At 38.8% G+C, this 24,503-nt stretch overlaps 1 protein-coding gene across 7 annotated transcripts in view; it reads right to left on the reverse strand.

Moving 5' to 3' along the window:
• The window catches only part of PLCB1 (phospholipase C beta 1), a 535,828-nt gene extending 511,977 nt beyond the window's left edge, over nucleotides 1-23,851 (reverse strand). For all 7 annotated transcript variants that reach the window (XR_011557370.1, XR_011557371.1, XR_011557369.1 and 4 more), the window contains exon 1: nucleotides 23,377-23,851. Coding sequence is in view for 4 of the 7 variants with exons in the window: in XM_070732668.1 (XP_070588769.1) it covers nucleotides 23,377-23,475 (99 nt within the window). In the remaining 3 variants the exon portion in view is untranslated. The remainder of the gene's footprint in view (nucleotides 1-23,376) is intronic.
• Nucleotides 23,852-24,503: the final 652 nt, after the last annotated feature.

Genomic DNA, 24,503 nt, shown 5'->3' on the forward strand with positions numbered 1-24,503 from the left:
GAGGTGAAATGTCTTGTGAGGACGCACATGAGTGCGTGAATGGAACTAGCACAGGCCTGCAAAATGTGAACTCTGCTTGGAGAAAGTATTGAAACTAAATGCAAGCTCAACTTTGAATGAACTTATCATGTCACTCCAATCAACAAAACGTATTTTAAGATTCAGCGTATAATTTGTTTTTGCACTTTTGCTTATGGTGCTAATGGGTGGACAATAATGATTGCTCCCTGATATTCTGTGAGCTGTCTTGGGAACGTTTTGCAGAAGCTATATATTAGATACATTATTTCAAGCACGTACTGGAAAAAGTCAAGATTTTCTATGAACACACACACACACACACCAGGAAACTCACACTGACATTTATGTATCAGCCACAAGAAACATCAAAAAGCGAACCCTTAATTTTGTCTCTTCTGGATAAATTAATATCTGAGTTCATCTCTCATTTAATTAGTTTCCTAGAACTCTATCATGAAATCAATTTTGACACTTCAACTTCCCGATGTTGTCCTGCTCTTTTAAATCCACAAACCTGAAAACCTATAGTGCAGCCCTGTTCAATCTTATTCTGAAGTTAATCTCTAACTTTAGCAAATTGCTAAAGCTTGTTGCTTTGCAAATATGTTGAGGCTTACCAACCTTGGAAAATTGAGCAAGTTGCCATTTGAAATCTATCTACCTGAAGTACAGCGATAAGCAGCTCAAGAAGAGTAGCCTAGAGTCAACAAGAGCCAGAGCCTAAAGCCCGAAGCACAGATATTCTTAGAAGCCCTTCAGATTTTGACATATTTGCAGTAAACATCTGCTCATCTATGAAAGCTCTGACTTTTAAGCTATGCTCTACGGACTTCAGATTGGCATGAACTAATACTGTAATACTTCTCATGGGTGTTTCTCTACTTGAGAAACAAACATCTCTTCTTCTTCAAACCCAAGAAGCAATGAATTTATTTTTAACAGAGCTTCTGCTGAAAACAAACCTACCAGTAACAGTCATACAATAGGCCATTAGTAGGGGGGAAAAATTCTCATTCGTTTTATATATCCTATCCTTGTGTGAAGGTGTGGGTACGAGTGTGTGTATACAATGGAATTACAGTTACACCGAAGATACTCAGGTGAGTCCACCCTGTGTTCCACTGTAACTTGTTGAAAGCCTTCCGAGGTTCTAAGTTAACTTTATTTTAAAAAAACTCAGTACCTCATCATTCATATTTTGACAGCAGCCAAGGTTGTTTATGCACAACAATGGAAAAATAAAGAGATACCGAATGAGGGAATGATAATTTTAAAAATTATGCATTGTGGAGAAATGGATATGCTTACAAGGAAACTGAAAGGAAAAGAAGAATTCGATTATTACAAAATATGGAATAAATTTTATAATTGGCTAAAAGAAAGAAATGATAAATGAAATAAAATCACAGTGATATATCATATAGTAGTTTAATAACGGTTCTTGAAGTAATTTTATTTACCGTATAATATTTAAATTTAAATATGTTTAAAGGTTAAATAAGGTTCAGGAGGGAAGTGTTTTTAATAGGAAAGTGAACACAAGAACAAGGGGGCACAATCTGAGGTTAGATGGGGGAAAGATCAGAAGCAACGGAGAAAATATTATTTTACTGAAAGAGTAGTAGATCCTTGGAACAAACTTCCAGTAGACGTGGTTGGTAAATCCACAGTAACTGAATTTAAACATTCCTGGGATAAACATATATCCATCCTAAGATAAAATACAGGAAATAGTATAAGGACAGACTAGATGGACCATGAGATCTTTTTCTGCCATCAATCTTCTATGTTTCTAAGAATGGAGCTTAGTAAAAAATGAATTAAATACACAATAATTCAAGTTCATTACACAATACTACCTATATAGCAGGGGTGTTAAACTTATGGCATCACTAAAATGTGGTTGGTGTGGGCAGCATGTGATGCATTCAGTCCATGGGAAATGAGTTTGACACCCTGGCTATAAAGTATTATACAATAATTCTCTTCCAGCTTACATGCAAATTTGACTTAAGAACAGACCTTGCGAATGGAACTCATTCTTAAACTGAAGGACTACTTGTTTGATTTATTGCAGGGGGTTGTCAACCTGTGGCTCTGGAGCTGCATATGGCTCTTTCATCCCTTTGCTGCAGCTCCCTGTTGCCGGTCGGCAGCACAATTTTAAGAGGAACTTCCGGTTGGGAGCAGGACAGCACAGTGTACCAGGAGGAGAGGCTATGGCAAGGGGTGTGTTTTCCAGTCAGCTCCACAGTTGATAGGGCTTTTGGTTAGCACACATAGAGGAAAAAGGACGCCATGCTAGGAGGAGACTCTATGGTGGGGGAACTGGACTTCCAGTCGGCTCTAGAATTCAACTGGGGGCTTTCAGTTAGGACCTTTGTGGCTGTTTGAGTGTTTAAGGTAGCCGACCCTTGATCTAGTGATTAAGACACCAGACTTAAAACCAGGAGATGGTGAGGTCTAGTGCTGCTTTTATGTATGAAAGCCAGATTGGTGACTTTGGGCCACAGGTAACAGTCTGGTTGTACTAAGGAAAATAGGAGCAGGAAGCAATATTATGTACAGGTAATCCTCAACTTACAATAGCTCACTTAGTGACATTTCAAAGTTACAATGGCACTGAAAGATGTGACTTATTATCATTTTTCACACATGGCCTTTTCAACATCCCCATGGTCATGTGATTTACATTGGGATGCTTGATAGCTCACTGACATTTATGATAGCTGTTGTGTCCCAGAGCCACGTGATTCTCCTTTTGAGACTTTCTGACAAGCAAAGTCAATGGGGAAAACCAGATTCACTTAACAACCATGTTACTAACTTCCAAACTGCAGCGATTCATTTAACAAAGATGGTGAGAAAATGGGGCAAAACTCGCTTAGCAAATTTCTCACTTCACAACATAAAAGTTGAGCTCAAATGTGATCGTAAGTTGAGGACTACCTATACAATCATAAAATTGGGTTGTTTATTTTTTTTAAAAAAACCAATAAAGGCAAGATAAAAGTCAGAATTTGATATTAAATCATTGCAGTATTGGGATATTTCTCATAAACTCTGTTAATAAAATATTCCCTCTTAAGTTTATTGGGACATTTTCCCTGGTATATGACTTCTGATAAACACCCTACAGCAATAATATACTGTACTGCTTCCATAAGAAATCCATCTGCCTAATGGTAATTCTTGAAGTGAAACTTAAATTTGCTCAAGATTCAGCTAGGGGACAGCTGCTGCTGCATTGATTGATGCATTTACTTCAGGAAAAAAAGTTCATCTGCTTCTTGTTTACTCCAAGCAATATCTGTTCAGCAAACTTTAATCATTTCAACTTTACTTTTTCTTGGCGTCCTGCATTGGTATTTACCACATATTTCAAATATAAAATTTAAGTGACTAACAGTGTGTATCCTACATACTGATTTATTTGAGAAAACCTAATGGACTTTAAAAAAAAGGTGGGGGGGAAGCAAGGAAAGGAAAATAAAGGTTGCATTGTTAGAGCTTTCATCTTTCACACTGGCTTATCCATCACAGAATATGCCATTACCAAAACACAATGCAGCAGAGGTGATTAAATCATTAACTCATCTATACTTTTCCAATTCCAATCATGGAGCATAGGGAGCATTTAAGAAGAATATGGGGCAAGTAAAAGCTTTAAAATTCTGCTGCAGAATCATAGCTTTTCCAAGATGATTATATGCATATTTCCCCCAATGAACACTGACTAATGGCCTATGCTTATTTTATTGCCTTTTGTTGCTATATCTACAGGGTATCATAGTCATTTAGAGCTGTTTGTCCCAAGCATCTGTCACAGTACTTTGACTGGGTTTATTCAGTAATGGCTGGATAGCTCTGCATCCATCTGCAAGATGGTTACTATGTACCGGTAAGCCCTTTTCCTGCTATTTCTAATATATTTCTCTTTCATTTATAAAGGAAAAATTAAAACAATGGCCTCTTATTTTTATCAATATTTTACAGTTGAGATGAACTTCTGAAAACAACTACTATATTTTGAAAAGCGCTCCCTAAATACGTTGAATAAGAAATAAGACATAAAACCCCCCACTACCCAATAAAGTCTTTCTTGCCACTTCAGCCAACCAAGCCTTCTTTCTGGATTGGGTCTCTGTTCCATTCTCTCTCTCTCTCTCTCTCCTTCACTAAATCATAGGCTTAGCAATGCATAACAAATGGACATGTTATTTTTATGTGCCTTTGTTCCATCTATAAGTTTTTATACTTTTACAATTCAAATTCAAGTCAATTTTTAGACTTTTACAATTTTAGGCTTTTATAATTCAGCAGGTATCTGATTACCTGGAGGATAGACCCTGACATGATGGCTATGTAAAAGATCTACTCTTGGAAACCAAGGTTGTATTGCCATTGAAATTCAATTTTGATTACAATTTTAGACACTTAAAATAAAGCACCAAATACCGGCAGTCCTGGACTTACAACCACAATTGTGTCAAAATTTCTGTGGCTAAGTGAGACATTTATTAATGCTTCCCCATTTCCCCCCCTTTCTTGCCACAATTGTTGAGCGAATCACTGCAGTTGCTAAATTACTGACATGACAGTTAAGTAAATCTGACTTCTCCATTGACTTTGCTTGTCAGAAGTTGCAAAATGTGGTCATGTGATCCCAGGACACTGTAACCATCATAAATATGAGTCAGTTGCCAAACATCTGAATTTTGATCAATTGGGATGCTGTATTGGTCATCAGTGTGAAGAATGGTCATAAGTCACCATTTTCAGTGCCATTGTAACTTTGAATGGTCACTGAATAGACTGTTGTAAGTTGAGGACTAACTGTAAACAGGAGTTAAATATCATACTAAGCCACTTTGTTTTTCTTAAGAATAGTATATAGTATATGGACCAGGCTACTATTCTGGTTTCACATCTAAATATTGCCAAAGTTATAGAAATCTTGAAAAGAGTCAAGACTAAAATCAGGTCCTTCGGAAGTTGAGGAACCTTTCGCTCTTGTGCTTAGCTGGGAGAGCTAAGTGTGAAAGCTCCAGTAACCCAGAATAACTTTGTTTTAACCTTGATGAAACACAGTGGCTCTGCAGTTTTCAGGGATGAATGACATGCATTCACTAGAGCTATGGGGCATTTAGAAATATACAGTACTTAGTTCATTTGTTCTAGCATTAAGTTCTGGCATTGAAAATGGATTCCAGGCAGAACCCTGGCATAAATCTTTTCTGACCTTTTGCTAGTTTATAATGTGGACGAAGCCTGCCTTTGGTTTAATATATATCACATAGTTGAATTCCTGGAGCAGGTTGGTTCCCCTTAGAACAATAATCCCCAACTTGTTATTTTGGGAGTGGTGGTAAACAGCAAAACTATTGCAGCTTATGTTGGTGTGGGCATTGAAATAAAATATTTAAGAATGAGAATCCAATAAGATTGCTAAACGTCAAGGTTTCTGACGGAACACTAAAAACTTGTATCATTAATGGATCTAATGGAATTTTGCCCATTTAAACAAATCAGATGAATTTACTTTTGGTGTGTGTCGAAGACTACTCCAATAATCCATGAATATTGTCTGGATTTTTGAGAGTCACAATCAACACATCTGGAAGTTAATCAAGAAAAAAAGAAGCTTCACCAAAAGACAGAAATTTCAAATGAAATTTGATAAATATTTTTAATAGCAACATGAAGATGTCACTTCTATCTTCCAAATTGTTTTTTTCAACTATATGATTCCCCTGAAATTCCTTGAAAGTCTCCTACTCTAAGCAATAACCAGGCCCGATTTTATTTAGCTTCTCGGTCAACCTTATTTTATGCCTGCTTAGCAGAAAATGCATTCCTATATATTTTTTTTCTTAATAGGGCTAAAACCTGTGAAGGTAACTTGGATGTTATCCAAATTTACATATGGCTCAGAGTTTACTTTTATATTTTCATAGCCTTTTATGACCACAACGTCTGAAAAATAATGGCACTTTTTCCTGCTACTATGATTTGGAAAAGTGATAAAGACTGTGCTATTAAATTATACAATACACATATCACAATTAAAAACAACAGACCAACCATCTGGTTTGCTGTTCTCAGCAGTCTCCCCCACACCATCACCAAATGCTGTTTAGTTCTTAATCACCAAAAGAATGCTCACCTTTTACCTGGTTAATAGGTACTTTGTGGTGGTCTGAATTAATCCACTTTGTTAATATTTTAACTTCCCCTCCGTCTCCATTTAGTTCAGCTCCAAGTTTAGAGAAGGAGTTGCAGGACTGACAGGGCACTCCCCCCACCCACTGTTGAGCTTCCTGTTACCTTAGAGACTTATTGACTTCTCATATGCCTCCAAAGCACAAAGACCCAAAGCGTTCTTGGACAGGGGTATCAAATTCAAAGTCTGCAGTTTCTTTGCCAGCAAAAACGATGCTCAGGAGGGCCACACACAGCCCCCCCCAGACTTCGTTTTCAGCCATTATGGTCTCCTGCCACCCTCTGACAACCTGCTGCCCCAGGAGAGCCGCTCACAGCCTCTCCGAGCTCCATTTTCTCTGGTAGAGGGGGCCATCATGTTTGAGAACAGAATAGAATGGAATGGAATAGAATGGAATTCTTTATTGGCCAAGTATGATTGGATACATAAGAAATTTGTCTACGGTGCATATGCTCTCAGTGTCCATAAAAAGAAATGATACATTCATCAAGAATTATAATTATTTAATATATATATTAATTATAACAGTGATAGTCTGTGTACAAATAGGCAATCAAATCATACTGGAAAACAATTGTTATAAATCGTAAGAATGCAAGCAACAAAGTTACAGTCATGCAGTCATAAGTGAGAGGAGATGGGTGATAGGAATGTTGAGAAGATGAATGGTAATAGTAATGAAGAGGCACACACACACAAGGCCTATTCAATTTATGTATGGTATGTTTGTGTGTATGTCTGTTTTAATAATGGGTTTTTAAAAAGTTTTTAAAATTTATTAGATTTGTTATGAATTGTTTCTATGGAGAGGGGTGGCATACAAATCTAATAAATAAAATAATAATAATAATAATAATTGTTGAAGAAAAAATGTGGTGCATTACTTTCTGGGCGACCCTCGTATTTAAGGTCACATAGAGCTTGTATTCAGAAGCCAACTACATATTCAATTGGTTAAAAAAAATAGTTTCTCTTGGAAAAGGAAGAACAAAAATTAAAACCAAATATAGCAATAGCACCAAGACTTTTATACTGCTTCACAGTTCTTTACAGCCCTCCCTAAGCGATTTACAGAATCAGCCTGTTGCCCCCAAAAATCTTGCTCCTCATTTTACCGACCTTAGAATGATGGAAGACTAAGTCAATCTTGAGCAGGTCAAGATCAAAATGCTGAATTGCTGGCAATTGGCACTCAACAGAACTGGCCTGCAATACTGCGTTCTAACTGCAGTGCCACCACAGCTCTTATAAATATAGAGCTGCTAGACACTTTCTTTTTTATATGTATTTAAATTGATTGCAGCATTCTAAGAGAAACAAGGACAAAAGGAGAGGCTCAATAAGTATAAATATAACCAAGAAATCTCTTTGAGTACTATTGAGTACTTTGAGTACGAGTCTTCGGAGAGGGGTGGCATACAAATCTAATAAATTATTATTATTATTATTATTATTATTATTATTATTATTATTATTATTATTTCTGAAGAAGCTTCAGAATTTAAGCCTTGATCCAATTATTATGAACGGCGCTATTCTGGTTAGCACTTTTCTATAAGGACCTACTTTTTATACATCTCTTCTTGCAGGGTTTCCCTAAAAGTCTCTTTACCCATGTGCTTATCGTTTTAGCACAAATTAACCAATACAGTAACTTAACAGCTCTACTAACTTAAAACAAGCCAGTTAATACCATAAACTGACATAACCAAAGAGGTGAAATATAAAATGTAAGGTTATTTGAGGTAGGAAAGTTTTTGTTCCAGCACAATTGCTAGGTAATATGTAGGGAAGCAATCAAATCAAGGATTGTACACAGGAGACTCCTGTACTATTTGTTTCAAAAATAAGCACAGCCATGTATCATAATATAGGTAGAACAGCATTGTTCATTTCATGAAAGAATGCACCAAGTTGAAATCCAGCACAGTCAATTAAAAATGATCCAAACAGAGGGTTGAGCAATCACATTTCATAATTTGGTGTCCACCAAGTTTTTTGAACTTCTATTTTTGTGGTGGGAAGAGTTTTCTAAAGGAATCCATCTTCAATTTATTTTACATTATCTTATAATTAACAAGTATCTCAGCTAACAAGTCCTTAGAATCTATCTGGCAGCATACCATACTATTTTGACCTCTTTTAAAGCCAGATCTTAGAGATATTAATAAAAATTACAATACTACTTATCTGACAGTAATCTCTTAGTTCAATGGACTCTACATCTCATTAATCTGACATATATTAGAACAGAGCTATAAAGCACTGAAAGAGATACTGCTAATCACTCACCTGTCAACCAGAAGCAATGCCAAATTGGATATTCAGTGAATTAGCAATGGTTTATTCTAGAACAGCCGTTAGTTAAATTACATTTATTCAACTGGCGTATAAGCTATTAAAGATAAAATTAACAGGGCACAATAGTGAAATAAAATGCAAACTGAGATCAAGTTTGCAAAATACTTCCAGATCAATAGTTAGTCAAATATTAGAATTCATGAATAAATGTATGAATTCAATATGCAATTAGAGTGCTCCAATAATAATAATCATCATCATCATAATCATCATCATCATGTCAATACAACACAGCAAACGAGATCACTATCTTGGATTTCATATTTCATCATCAGTTGGGCGCTTCCCAAGCACCTAGGACTGTGTGATGTAGCGGCAAATTATGTGTGCTGATCCCAGTAAAGTGGTTTTTGCAATTGACAGATGGAGATATTATTATTATTATTATTATTATTATTATTATTATTATTATTATTATTATTATTTATTAGATTTGTATGCCATCCCTCTCCGCAGACTCGGGGCAGCTCACAGCAATAATAAAAACAATGTACAATAACAAATCTAATAACAGATCTAATATTTAAAAATATCTAAAAACCCATTATTTAAAAACAAGACATACACACAAACATACCATACATAAAATATAAAGGCCAGGGAGAGACATCTCAATTCCCCCATGCTTGACGGCAGAGGTGGGTTTTAAGAAGTTTACAAAAGGCAAGGAGGGTGGGGGCAATCCTAATCTCTGGGGGGAGCTGGTTCCAGAGGGTCGGGGACGCCACAGAGAAAGTTCTTCCCCTGGGGCCCGCCAGACGACATTGTTTAATCGACAGGACCCGGAGAAGGCCAACTCTGTGTGACCTCATTGGCCACTGGGATTCGTGCCGCAGAAGACGGTTCCGGAGGTATTCTGGTCCGATGCCATGTAGGGCTTTAAAGGTCATAACCAACACTTTGAATTTTGACCGGAAACTGATCGGCAAGCAATGCAGACTGTGGAGTGTTGGTGTAACATGGGCATACCTAGGGACGCCCATGATTGCTCTCGCAGCTGCATTCTGACGATGTGAAGTTTCCGAACACTCTTTAAAGGTAGCCCCATGTAGAGAGCGTTACAGTAATAGAACCTCGAGGTGATGAGGGCATGAATGACTGTGAGCAGTGACTCCCAGTCCAGGTAGGACGTCAACTGGTGCACCAGGCGAACCTGAGCAAACGCCCCCCTCGCCATAGCTGGAAGATGGTTCTCTAATGTAAGCTGTGGATTGAGGAGGACGCCCAAGTTGCGGACCCTCTCTGAAGGGGTCAGTAATTTCCCCCCCAGGGTAATGGGTGGACAGATGGAATTGTCCTTGGGAGGCAAAACCCACAGCCACTCCGTCTTATCCGGGTTGAGTTTGAGTCTGTTGACACCCATCCAGATCCTAACAGCCTCCACGCACTTCACTTCCACTGCTTCGTTGACTGGACATAGGGTGGAAATGTATAACTGGGTATCATCAACGTACTGATGATACTTCACCTCATGCCCCTGGATGATCTCACCCAGTGGTTTCATGCCAATATTAAATAGCAGGGGGGAGAGGGCCGACCCCTGAGGCACCCCACAAGGGAGAAACCTAGAGGTCAACCTCTGACCCCCCACTAACACCCACTGCGACCGACCGGAGAGGTAGGAGGAGAACCACTGAAGGACAGTGCCTCCCACTCCCATCCCCTCCAGCTGGCGCAGAAGGATACCATGGTCGATGGTATCAAAAGCCGCTGAGAAGTCGAGAAGCACCAGGACAGAGAATATACCCCTGTTCCAGGCCTGCCAGAGATCATCCATCAACGCGACCAAAGCAGTTTCTGTGCTGTAGCCAGGCCTGAATCCTGACTGCTGAGGGCCTAGATAATTAGCTTCTTCCAAGGACTGCTGGAGCTGGAGCGCCACTTTGTCAATTCCAATGGTTTTCAAATATCCACTGAGATTCTTTGGCACTGCGTCCAGTGTGCCAAGTACAGCTGGGATCACTTTCACTGGCTTATGCCAGAATCGTTGCAGCTCAATTTTTAGATCTTTATATTTCACTAATTTCTCTAACTGTTTCTCCTCAATTCTGCTGTCTTCTGGGAATGCAATGTTGATGAGCCATACTTTCTTTTTTCTCCACAATCAGGATGTCTGGTGTGTTATGCTTCAGAATTCGGTCAGAATTCGGTCAGTCTGAAGTCAGAAGTCCCACAGTAGTTTTGCTTGCTCATTTTCGACCACTTTTTCAGGCTTATGCTCCCACCAGTTCTTTGCCACTGGTAGATGGTAGTTCTGGCACAAGTTCCAGTGGATTATCTGTGCCACAGCATTGTGTCTATTTATTTTATTTATTTATTATTTGGATTTGTATGCCGCCCCTCTCCGAAGACTCGGGGCGGCTCACAACAAGTGCAACAAATCATAAATAATCCAATTAATTAAAATGTTTAAAGATTTAAAAAAACCCATATACTAACAGACACACACACAAGCATACCATGTATAAATTAAACATGCCCAGGGGGAGATGTTTCAATTCCCCCATGCCTATGTCTATGCTTGTAGTCAGTCTGTGCAATCTTTTTGCAGCAGCTGAGTATTTGATCGATTGTTTTGTCTGTTTCTTTACAGAGTCTGCACTTTGGATCGTCTGTTGCTTTTTCAATTTTGGCTTTGACAGCATTCGTTCTAATGGTCTGTTCTTGTGCCGCCAGTATTAGTCCTCCTGTCTCCATCTTGAGTGTTCCACTTGTAAGCCATGACCAGGTCTTTTCTTTATTCACTTTGCCTTCAATCTTCTCCAAGAACTGGCCATGCAATGCTTTCTTCCGCCAACTGTCGATACGACATTGAGTTAGTTTTTCTGTACTGGTCCATAGTTTGCATCACCTTGAGAAGCTTCCTACTTTTGACCTCTATCAATGCTGGCTCTTTGCTTTCCTTCACATAGTCAGCTAATGCATGCTTCTCTTCTTCCACTGTCTGCCTCACTTGCAAAAGTCCTCTGCTGCCTATTTTCCTTGGTGAATACAGCCTGTCAACGTCACTGTGGGGTTGTAGTACATGATGGATCGTCATTCTCTGGTTTTTCTGTCCAAGTTATCCAGCTCTGCTTGAGTCCAGTTCACTATGCCAGCTGTGTACTTAATGACAGGTATGGCCCAAGTATTTATAGCCTTGATAGTGTTGCCACCATTCAGTTTGCTCTTTAATTTTTTTCTGGTCCTCTGGATGTACTCTTTGCTTATCAGAGTTTTCACATGACCATGCTTGATATTATCCAGTTGCAAGATGCCCAGGTTTCTGTAGGCTTCTGGCTGGTGACACTTGATGGTTTGACCATTTGGCATTTCAATGCTCTCACTTTCAGTGGTTTCCCCCCTTTTCAGTGCTACTGTGGCACACTTATCTAGGCCAAACTCCATGCTGATATCATTGCTGAAGATTCGCAGTGTTGGTTAGTGACTGTATCTCAGTTTCTGATTTTCTGTACAACTTCAGGTCATCCATATACAGCAGGTGTGAGATTTTCAGTGAATTCCTAGCAGTTTGGTAGCCTAGGTTTGTTTTCTGTAGGATGAGTGACAGCGGAATTATAACGATGGTGAATAGCAATGGGGATAGAGTCCCCCTGGAAGATGCCCCTTCTGCTGTTGATCAGTCAATAGTTTTCATTCCCAACAAAAATCTCAGTCTTCCAATATTTCATCACCTTTTCTATGAATTTCCTGATGTTTTCATTGACTCCAATGACTTCCAGGCATTTTATGATCCAGCTGTGTGGCAATGAGTCAAAGGCTTTCTTGTAGTCAATCCAGGTCATGTATAGGTTTATTATTATTATTTATTATTTATAGATTTATATTATTTATAGGTATTATTATTATTATGGATTATACCAACTTTAACCAAAATACACAGAAGACAGTTTTCGTATTTCCATGGCTTTATTTAAATACCTGACATTTTGGTATACTCAGCTTCAAGTAATTAATTCTCAAGGACCCAGGTTTTAGAACTTGCTCATTTAAATTTGATGTCAATTCTTTTACATGTGGTGGATATTATAAGTTATATGGGTTTGCCCATCTATGTTTTCTAAGAAACTCCTCCTAAAGTAATTTATAATTTACATAACTTCCACAATTCTCAAAACTAGCTCTCCTGGAAAGCATAAGAATGGGAAGGCTATTTCTAAACTATTATTATTTTCTTGCACTAACGATCCCACTGGCTTCCTTCTGGTCATAACAATCCCTCTAATGTCCACTGTCAACCACAAGAGAGCAAGAAGGGGCAAATGATGGAATGCGCATTGCAATATGTAAATTCCACTTCTTAACTGATGCAAGGAATGCCATCTGGTGTGTTTAATGGGGAAATTGGTATGCCCCTCAGGTATTATGGTTTATTTGGGTTGTATGACTGCTTTTTATTATAAGAGTTTTTTAAAACTGCTTTTTAAACATTGGATTTGTACACTGTATATTGTTTGTTGTGAGCCGCTCCGAGTCTTCAGAGAGGGGCAGCATACAAATCTAATAAATTATTATTATTATTATTGTTGTTGTTGTTGTTGTTGTTATTATTATTATTATTATTATTATTATTATTAAAGAGTTTGGGATTTATTTATTTGTTTATTAGATTTGTATGCCGCGCCTCTCCGTAGACTCGGATAATCATGTAAGTATGGAAGTCTATACTGCTGTCTTTTTTTATCTCTTCTTCATTCTGCCCTTCATCACATCCTGCTTATGAAAGGAAGGGACAGCAGAGGAGAAGTAACTCTTGTCACATGAAATGGCACAGAGTTATTACTAGCCTTAGAGCAGGAATGGAGTAGCTGCAAATCTCCAGATGTTGCTGAATTACATTGCTGAAATTGCTGAGAAAACCAGCAGCTCTGTCCATTCCTCTCCTGGAGTAGAATCCCTCATAGAAGGGCCTTCTTACTGGATTTCAAAACAGATTGATTCTAGCATATTTCACAAGGAATGGTTTTGCATACCAGGTGTTTCATTGAGGCTTGCTTTGTCATGGATTAGCATACTCAGTGAACCCAGCTACTGGGGTAAGTCACGATTTATGATGCAGCTCAATATACGAACCCAGCCAAAATGCAGGCATTACATCCACTGAATATGCAGAACTTTGGAGGTATTTTGAATGCCTTTGAAGTACAACGTGAACTAAAATGTTGCCTGTTTCCATAAAGGAATAAGTAGTATTGCAATTTGTACATTAAGTATAGGCTGTGAGTTCTGCCAGGGGCCAATGTATAATCTCATTATATTTGAAAATTTAATTAATACCCTTTAGTCTCATTTGATTTCTAGGACAGAGATACCACAGACTGTATGCAGCCCTCTAGATCATTTAGAGCAGACAAAACGTCACTAACATAGCCTGTGAGCAGTGGTCAAAGTAGGGCAGCAACTTGCCTGTAGCCCCATAGGTTGAGAAGAAAGGACAGGGATCTTCAACTCATAGCTCCAGGCAGGTCCAGCCATAGGAAGGTGGCATCTCCTCCAGCTACAGCTCCTCCTTGTTACAGTTTTAGAGAATACAGGTAATCCTCAACTTACAGTTGATTTAGTGACCATTTTCAATTTACAACAGCACTAAAAAAAGTGACATATGACCATTTTCACACTTATAACTATTGTATCAGGATATAAACCCTGAAGTAATATTGCAAGTACAGTAGAAATGCTGGAATTACTACAAAGTAAAGGAATGCTCAGTCATAGTGCTTCAACAGAATGATGCAATGTGTTCTATGACCTGATTGGTCAGTGCATGTATATAATATTATACACCTTTTGTGTGGTTGGGTTGGGTTGGGTTGGGTTGGGTTGGGTTTGGGTTTGGGTTTGGTTTAGTGTGGTCTTGTAGTGTAGTTTGCTGGGATCAAGGTTGGTTAGTGTTTAGTATAGTGATTTGTTTTTCCCCAAAGATGCTCAATCATTCAAGCAAAGTTGTCTAGAAAATTGAATCATCACAACAATGTCTCAAACAAAGAATAAGTCCAGTAGTCATGATTCAATTTTCCAGACAACTACCTGGATGACTGAGAAGCTTCATCGATGGATTTACCAAGCATCTTTTTCTTTTTCCAAGTCCTGCGAAAATTCAATACCAGCAACTGTTGTGATAAGTGAAATGATAGCTAGAGCATCAAAACCTTTTAGAAAAAGACTGTAAAAGAACATGAAAACAACAAGCAAATTTTTACATCCCTGCAAAGGTTTGGAAGGCATAAGCTTGCTTATTAATTAAAATGCTTGAATATTAATAATTAATTGAAGTGAATATATTAATAATAATACATCTTTTTAAATCCACTCCACAAAAAAGCCCACAATGGATTAAAGTAAGTATAGACTTTGAGGAATTTTCAATTTGGTTGTCAAAAGTACCAATGTTTTCTGGGTCATTAAATTGGAAAGTACTAGAAGTACTAGATTTAATGCCACTGGAAGATATCACAATGAATCACAAGAACTGGGAAAGGGCACTGAAAAGACATGCCAACAATTTGTATCTTTGGGTACAATGGCGCACCCTCAATGCCTTTTGAAAACATCACTAAAGGTGGATGAGTGTAAAAAAGTATATCTTTTAATATGTTATATGAATTTATTTCCTTAGCATAAACTGCACTTTGCATCACAAAACTGTAGGAAGCACAAATGAAAGGTGTATAGAGATAGCTATTTAGCCAAATTAAATGTTTATGGGCAAAAAGGCCAAATCGTTGGCAGCGTATTACTTTTTTAACAAGTACCTGAACTTTGATATCATATTTAATAGATTGCCAAGTCTCGAAATTACATTGTTTCTCTTAGAAAAGAGATTGATTTCTTCATGAAAATAAAGAACAAAGTGATTCCTCGGCTGGCTGATTCTGTTTTTCTCTGCATTCTTGCTTTTCTATAGATGTACTGTAATTAAATACTGGATTATTTTGATGCCAGTGGATTGCTCCCCTTTAAATTGCAGTTTGGATTCCTTGTACTTTCTTTTGGGAGCCAATGTGGTGGTTAAGGAGTTGGACAAGGAGCAAAGAGACCCAGGTTTAATGTCACTTTCGGCTATGGAAATTCACTGGGTGACTTTGAGCCAATCACCCTTACTTGGTCCAACCCTCTTCACCCAGCTGTTATAAAGGAAAAATGGAGGAGGGAATGCTACCCCGTTTCCTCCAAAATAAGACATCCCTTGATAATAAGCCCAATTAGGCTTTTGAGTGCATGGCAATAAGGCCAAGCGCTTATTTCAGGGTTCAAAAAAATATAAGACAGCGGGTCTTATTTTCAGGGAAATGCCGTATCTATACTGCTTTGAGCTTCTAGAGAAAAGGCAGATTAGGTATTTATTTGTTTGTTTGTTTGTTTGTTGTATTTATATGCCGCTCAGTCCAAAACAGACACCAAGTGGCTAATCTATAAGGCCTATATCTATAAATCTATATTTACTTATTAAATTCCCCATAATCTATATAGGGAATCTAATAAGTAAATATATACAATCACCTGGATGCACTGGAATGGAAAGTAAATTGAATGTAAATGTAACACTGGAGCCTTGGGCTTGGGTTAGAGACCCAATAGAGTCCATCCCCTAGTTGCGTGGATGATAATTAGATTATCCGTGGCTGTATGTGCTTCTATTTGTTCTAATATTATTTTGTTTTGTTTTATTATGAGCCACTTAGAGTTCTGTAGTGGTGAAATGGGCAGCTATAGTCCTCAACTTACCATAGTTCATTTAGTGACCTTTCAAAGTTACAACAGAATTCAAAAAAATGACATAACCATTTTTCATACTTATGACCATAGCAGCAACCCATGGTCATGTGATTCACATTCAGATGCTTGAAAACTGACTCACATTTATGATGGTTGTAGTGTCCTGGAGACACGTGAACCCCTTTTGCAACCTTCTGACAAGCAAAGTCAATGGGGAAACCAGATTCACTTCAAACCCAGGTTACTAACTTATGAACTGCAGCGATTCACTTTAATTATGGTGAGAAAAGTTGTAAAACGGGCCAAAACGCACCCAACGCACTTAGCAACATGAATTTGGGGCTCAATTGTAGCCGTACGTTGAGGACTACCTATGAATTGAATGAGTGAGTGAGTGAGTGAATGAATGAATGAATCAATAATCTTTGGGGGATAAAAATCATTTGCCTCATAAGGCAATACAGTGGTACCTCTACCTAAGAATGCTTCTACTTAAGAACTTTTCTAGATAAGAACCGGGTTGTCAGGATTTTTTTTGCCTCTTCTTAAGAACCATTTTCTACTTAAGAACCTGAGCCCGGAAAAATTTCCCAGGAAATTTGAGAGCAGCACAAAGGCCCAGCCAGTTTCCTGCCATTTTTTTTAAGCCTTAAAGTGTTGGATTTTTTTATTCACCTCACCTCACCTTCTTCCTTCGGCAACAACTGTCCTCCTCCTCTTCTTCCTCCTCCTCCTCCCACCCAAATTCCGAGCTTTTATTTCTTTTCTAATGGGTTTGCACACATTATTTGCTTTTACATTGATTCTTATGGGAAAAATTCCTTCTACTTACAAACTTTTCTACTTAAGAACCTGGTCACGGGAACAAATTAAGTTCTTAAGTAGAGGTACCAGTGTAGTTTGATACTTTGAGGAATCCTTGGACTAATGAGCTTGACTTCACATGTGACATACTTGATTAATCGAGTTTTAGACCTCTGCTGTAGGATGGGTGACAATTTAAACATAAAGAACCTGATTTGTTAGGGGTTACAAGCAGGGGTGGGTTCTACTTACCTTCCCTACCAGTTCACATTGTGATAGAGGTGTGCATTTTCACCATCTGCACATGTGCAGAAGCCTTTGTGCATGTGCAGAGTGGGTTTTTTTTTGCAAGCCACGGCAATTGAGCTGAGGTGGCGCAGTGGGTAGGGTGAAGTACTGCAGACCACTAAAGCTGACTGCTAGATCTGCAGGTCAGCAGTTCAAATCTCATCACCGGCTCAAGGTTGACTCAACCTTCCATCCTTCCAAGGAGGGTAAAACGAGGACTTGGATTGTGGGGGCAATATGCTGGCTCTGTTAAAAAGTGCTATTGCTATTGCTAAAATGCTGTAAGCCACCCTGAGTCTAAGGAGCAGGGCGGCATAAAAATTGAATGAATGAATGAATGAATAAATTGATTGGAGGGCTGGTTTCAGGAGCTTGGACTGCTGATTATTGCTGCCAGTTTGGCAAGCGGCGACAAATTTCTGCTACCGGTTCTAAAGAACCAGTCCGAACCGGCAACAACCCACCACTATTCAGAAATAATACAGAATGGAAGCAAAGAGGATATGTAGAAACAGCTTTTTTATTCTCTCTTGTTTCCTTTCATATCATTCACTCCAGCCAGTTGCGGTAACAAGGTATCTTGTTAGCGCAATTCTGAACTGATCTCTTGAACAGAAGCTTTGCAATTATATGAAAAGTCTCATGCACAAGACGTACAGGTTCCAATCTCCATCTTGCCCAGCAATGTAAACATACTTTAATGTCCTCTCAACTCATGAGGATGATTGGATCCGAGTAGTCTGAATTAGCCATCCAACACCCCTGGGACCATTATGGGCAAGTAGGGATTTGAACCTGTATCTCTCCTCTGTTCCATTTCAACATAATTATTACTCCACAGTGGCTCATATTCCAAAATATATGGAGAAATATATTAAATTTTGTAAGATGCTTTGGTCTCAGAGGACTATTTTATTTTCAAACATCCATTCATGTGTTCATTGAATATCAACACAAATCCTTGGGAGCAAATGTAGTAAATGGATTCTAGTCCCACCTGACATTTAAATGTTTCATTTACATTTAAATCTATTAAAATGTTTATAGTTTCTGATCCATCTTATTCTTCCCATATCCAGCACATCCCTTGTTTTTTATTTTCAGCAATTTAAATTTATCTGTGATATCTGAACTGACTGGTTTCTGCCACCTTTCTGTATAGTCCCTTATATATGACTATACAGTACTAGTTTCAAAAAGCTTCTTTACACACAATTAACATTTACTGGTTGTATTTTCCCCAAGCAGTAAGTGGTTTGTTTCTTTTATGACTTATTTTCTACTTCATTAGAATCTGCAATTACAGAAAGACAAACAAAGAGACAGATATTCTAAGCTCTTTTTTTGTCTTGTCAATATTTCAGCAATAATACTATGACAAAAATACTTTCTATTTTATTTAAGTATATTTTCTTTTGCTACTAAGCTACTGAACAGAACCAAGGATAAATCTTTTAATAGAAAATGATTAAAAGCGTAATTAGTAAAGGAAGTGTTTGGGAATTAATGAGTCTGACAATTAGTTACCTAGAAAGTATATGAATTAATATTTATGATTGTATAAAATTAATTAGAATGTTTATAACAATTATGTGTATAATTATAACTTATAATTTGTACCATTTTTATGTGCTGTATGATTCATTGTATCTGTAAACTATTTAGATTTACTCAAATGAAGCAGCACAAAATTATTTGTAATCGATGAATGAATGAACAATTTATATATGTATTTTATTTCGAATCACAGCCTAAGAATCCCAATCTCTTTCTTTCACACACATACACATATACACACAGAGATGGAATCCTTTCAGAAATTTATCTTCACTAACAGAAAGGCACAATATTTCTAGCTGTGTTTTTTCTCCCGGTAGTTGAATTGGTGGAAAAGAGAGAAAAGCAAATTAGAAGCATATAATTTGTAATCCCTAAAGACTTCAAAATGGTACTTAAAAGATCCTCCAAAACCTATTACCAATTCACAACGTTTGTGTGATGGAAGAGAAAAACGTGAACAGAGCATGCACAGAGCATAAGTGCATTGTCTGTATTTACTTTTAATCAACTTTAAATATATTAAATTTCACTTTTATCTTCAGCCTGCTTATTTGTTTGTCTTAACCCCCTAAGATGTACTACTCAAAGTTTAAATGTTACCCTCAGCTTCAGAAAAGTAACAGCATAACCCAAGTCTACGGTTCTCACTTGGTCCTTATAATTACATAACCCACAGAAACAGAGGCTGGGAAATTATCTTATCTGCATGTCTAGCTTGGCTTTAGGATTAGATTACATCTAATTACATGAGATCTTGCAACCATTCACTTTCTAGTTCCCAGGGTCATTTTTAACCCAACCTAAATTTAGAGGTCAGGATTTGTTCTTTAACTATACAAAGACAAGCAACACTCCCAAAATTCAATATCAACATAGCTTCTGTGTTGCCTGATGTTATGCCAAGAAAATAGAATGAATGAGGTGAAGTAATTTAGGCATGGTGTTTTCAAAGAACCAAGTAGCCTATGACATGTTGTTGTAAATTGTGACTAAGCAGCTGTCTGAAGAATTTTTGAAAGGAATTTCCATAGAAGGCTTGATCTAAATATATTTAAGTCTGTAAGTCTTGTAACTTTAAACGACTTAATTGCTTAGATGATGCTATGCATATAGAAGTTTATTCATTGTTATAACTGAAGGCAAATTGCTTTAATAAATAATACCGTCATAGAGTCTATTAATCTAGAAGGCTCCTGCTTTAACAATCTAGCATGCGGCTTCTGTTTATGTGGCAAGAAAATGTTTCACAGCCCTAATTCTCAAAAGAAGCCTGGATATCTATGAGAACTTTTAATCATTATCTTTCTGATTCTTACATTAATAAATATGCTCCAGTTAATTGCTGGATTAGTAGTGGACTTCTTTAAACAATATGTTTTATTTAGAACCATAGATCATTGTAATGTGAAATAATGTGCAAAATACAGATAATTTTCTAGGGTATCTCAGAGCAAACTCTGAACTGAACGGCATCAATTTAGTAGCACAATTCTATTCATTTTTTTCCTTACCAAAAAATATTAAATAATCTGGTTTCCATAAATTCTCTTAATTGCAGCTTCCTAATTTGGGATTGGGAGACAGATTTGCTGTTGTTATTATGAAATCAACTCCATCTGAGAAATGTATACACATTATCTCCTCCCTACAGGAAAACTAACAGGCATCTCTTCCTGACTACGACAAAGGCAAATTGTTTATTTTTTTACATTTTCTTCAAGAAAACATCAAACTAACTATGGTGAGTAACAGATATGCTCTTTTACAGATCACCACTCACTTTACTCTGTACCCACAACTTGTAATATTTCCAATGAGATAAACTTCTGAAACAATGTTATTGTTTTTTAAGCAAAAAACCCTTCACATGTAAATTTATTAAAATGCAACCATAATTTGTTGCACTTCCATATCAGTTTTAAAAAGTCTCTAATCCTAACCCTTAGGAACACATCAGTACTAAAACACTCCAAATGAATATTTTTTTTCTTAAGGTTCTTATCTGTTTTTTGTATCAAACTGCTACTTTGTGTTATCTATCAACCACAGTAGAAGGAACAACATATTTTATGTCATTTTCTGCTACTTAAGCTGGTATTAATAGTAGAAAATTCCAGGCACTGACATGAAAATGAATACAGGTAAGACACCTGTTGCATAAGCATTTCAATTAGAAATTAACAATTTATTGATATCTTGTTCTCCTGGCAATCACTATTTACAAATCCATATTCAAAAGACATACCGGTAGTATTCAGAAAAAACTAGCTTTGTAGCAAAGCTTTACACAGTGAATAATAACTGAATGTAATATGCAGAGTCCATGAAAAAGCTGGTTTCACTAAGTAAACAGACAATAACTACACCTGATTTACACCCAATACACGGATCAACACAAGAGACAGAAATTGGGGAAGCTCAACAACAGAGGAGCAATTGTATCACAAAACTGAACCATTAATTTCACCTTTAAAACCATCTGATATTTAATAAAAATTGGGATTCTTCCACAATAACTTATATGTTTTTCTACAATAAAATTATTTATCTGCACTTTTCTGTCTGTGGAAATCTTTTCTTGCCATTTCATTCTTAGCCAATGAAAAACATCTGATAGTTTGCTTTCTGCGGAACTACCTATACCGAACTTTTAAGGGCCAAAGGAATTAAGCTTTTTAACAAGCTTCTTTTCTATGAGTAAGACAATATACCTCTTTACTGTATACTGGAACATTCAGTTGGACTCCGACCAAAGTAATAGAAAATAAGCTGAGTTTGGCAGCTTTTATGAGAACGAAAGTGCAGGTCCTACACCTGTTACAGAAGGATCACAAGTACTATACAAGGTGAGAAAGAAATTCACACTCTAAATAAAGCTTTAGGTCTCTGAAATCAAATGTGCCGTGTTGCTCTTAAGCCTACCAGAAAGTAAAAAGCAAAAAGCACTCCTCTTAAAAAACTAACTTTTCATTCTCCTCTTTGTTTCAATTGCCCTCAACAAGATAATGGCAAAGAGACAAAAAAGAAATATCATTTAATTTTTTTAGTCTTTTTTTTTCTAACTTCAATCACTGATCTCTCTTCTCCTTATCCCATTATCCATTTTTTTTAATTGCCCTTTCAGACTATAAGAGTGTCTGTTGGGACCAGTAATGTCTCTTTTTTGCTTATGCAAGGAAATAAATTTTCAAATGCATTAACAGCAGAGGATATAATCTATTAATTGATCAGTGTGCCTTAGGGGGAAAAAAGTGAATCCAGCAGATTCATCATAGGAAGAAGGGCATCTAACTGATAGATGAAAACTACAAAAAATATTTCAAGCCAAAGAATAAACCACTATTGGTACATCTGCCACTTTGGTAGCATCGTTTATTTTCCCAATTCCCAATTTCATTTATCCCTTTATGCTTCCCCCCAACCCTTTCAGTATATATGCACACAAACACACATACTGTGCATGTTTTTCTTCAGCTGCTTGTCTAAATCCACACATAAATGCACAGAGTCGCTTGTTGCTATGGGTAACTTGCCAGGAACCAATGCTCTAGCTTTTCCAATGTTACAGTGCAGATTTTGATATTGGGGGGGGGGAGGCAAGCACCATCTTCCTGCTCCTTTCCCAACTTTAAACCCACGAAGGCAGCACCTCCACCACTTCCCATTTGACCTCCTCTCTGCCCACTTGTCAGAATGAAGAATTGCCCTCGTGGCTCTCACCCACCCACACAAGAAGTGGGTATAGTCTAACCTGCAGCTTGACTCTTGCCGCCTGAATTGCCAGAATCCACTCTTTGGAATTGAGAGATACAAGAAGTGGCCTTATAATGCTGGAGCCACCTTATAAAGGGTGCTTGCAGGAAATCTCCTAACTGGATAACCCCCAGCACCCTCAGTATTGTCCAATATTCTGCATTGCCAAGCATATGTTCTATGGTTGGGCTGCAAGCAGTGGGCAATCCGGCTGCCCCCCAAAGCTGCTGAAACTTGGCCAGTTCCAAGCTTGTCTTTTCTTAGCTGGTTAGCACACAAATCCGCACGCGCGGATTGCCCTCGCCCCCCCTTTTGCCCGGGCAGCGCGCGCGCTGAGTTCAACACATCTCCCGGCACATGGTGCAGTGCCAACCCCGTGCATCATAGCTCGAGCCCGTCGCATCGCGCGGAGGTCTTGCAACAGCCTTTAGACTTATACACCGCTTCACAGTGTTTTTTTACAGCCCTCTCTAAGCGGTTTTACAGAATCAGCCACCCAACAATCTGGGTCCTCATTTTACCCATCTCAGAAGGCTGACTCAACCTTGCGCCCCTCCACCGCGGAAAGGGAAAGTAAAACTGGGGGTGGGAGGAGAGAGGAGGCAGAGGAAAGGGGGGGGGGGATAGGTGACAGAGGTCCTCAAACTTACGTCGTCCCACTTAACGAAGGTGGAGCCCTTCTTGAGGCTGGCCGAGACCCGGACCGGCTGGAGCTGGAGAGCGTGGACTCCTGGCTGTGCCCCAGCCATTGGCGGCAGCACATCGAGGCTTCTCACCGGAGAAGGGAAGGGAAAAAAGGCAGGCGGCGGGGGCGACCGGGAAAGAGGCGCGAGCCTTGTCGCAGGAGCTGCCTGGATCCCTTTCCACGCCGACCGGAGGGGGAAAGAGAAAGAGAAGCAGCGGCAGCTGCTACTCGTGCCAAGCGCTTTAGGCAGGGCGAGCCAGACGCGTGCCTACAGCGGAGAGCCGACCGCTCATCCTAGAGAGGGAGAGAGAGAGAAGGGGAACGCACGCCTGCCTGCCTGCAAGCATGCATCCATGCATGCATCCCCTACATGCACACGCGCTGCTCTGCCAAATGCAGACCGCGCTGCCGCCCTCTTCCTCCTTCCCCGGTTCTCTCTCTCTCTCTCCCCCAACTTTTGTCCGCGCTCAGAGCGCAGGCGAGGGACTCGAGCGAGGGACTCAGCGCCACCTGCTGGCCGAGCGGCGCCGCCTCTGCGGAGCATGCGCCCTCCTTGAAGCCCGCCGCCTTCAATTTATTTATTTATAAATAAATAAATTCGTCAAACCCGTATAGGATAGTAGTTTGTATAAACATAAGTAAAAAGTAACGATAAACGAGGACAATAGGACAGGGACGGTAGGCGCAGTGGTGCTCTTACGCACGCCCCTTACAGACTAATTAGAAACGGGGAGAGGTCGACTGTAGACAGGAGGGAGAGATCGCAAGTGCTGGATCACCCCGCGCGCTCTTTGCGGTGCCTCAGCTAGAGACCCGTGCGGGTCTCTAAGCCTCCTTCTTAAGGGTGGAAAGAGCCCCGAATAGACGAAAACACGTCTATAGCAAACGATTTCTTTTCGTTCAAGGAGCTCGGTTTGGGTGACCGAGTGGGAAGCGTTCAGGAAGCTTCGGTTCTGACTTCTCCACAGAGTTCCTGTCGGCCCCATCGACCTTGTTTGCGAGGGCCGCGCGATGCCGCCAAAAAATGTTTTTTTTAAAAAAAAAAAATTAGACGCATTATGTGATGGTTTCAAGTCACGAGTTGCTTACACA

This window comes from Erythrolamprus reginae, chromosome 1, assembly GCF_031021105.1.
Source record: "Erythrolamprus reginae isolate rEryReg1 chromosome 1, rEryReg1.hap1, whole genome shotgun sequence".
Lineage (NCBI taxonomy): Eukaryota > Metazoa > Chordata > Lepidosauria > Squamata > Dipsadidae > Erythrolamprus > Erythrolamprus reginae.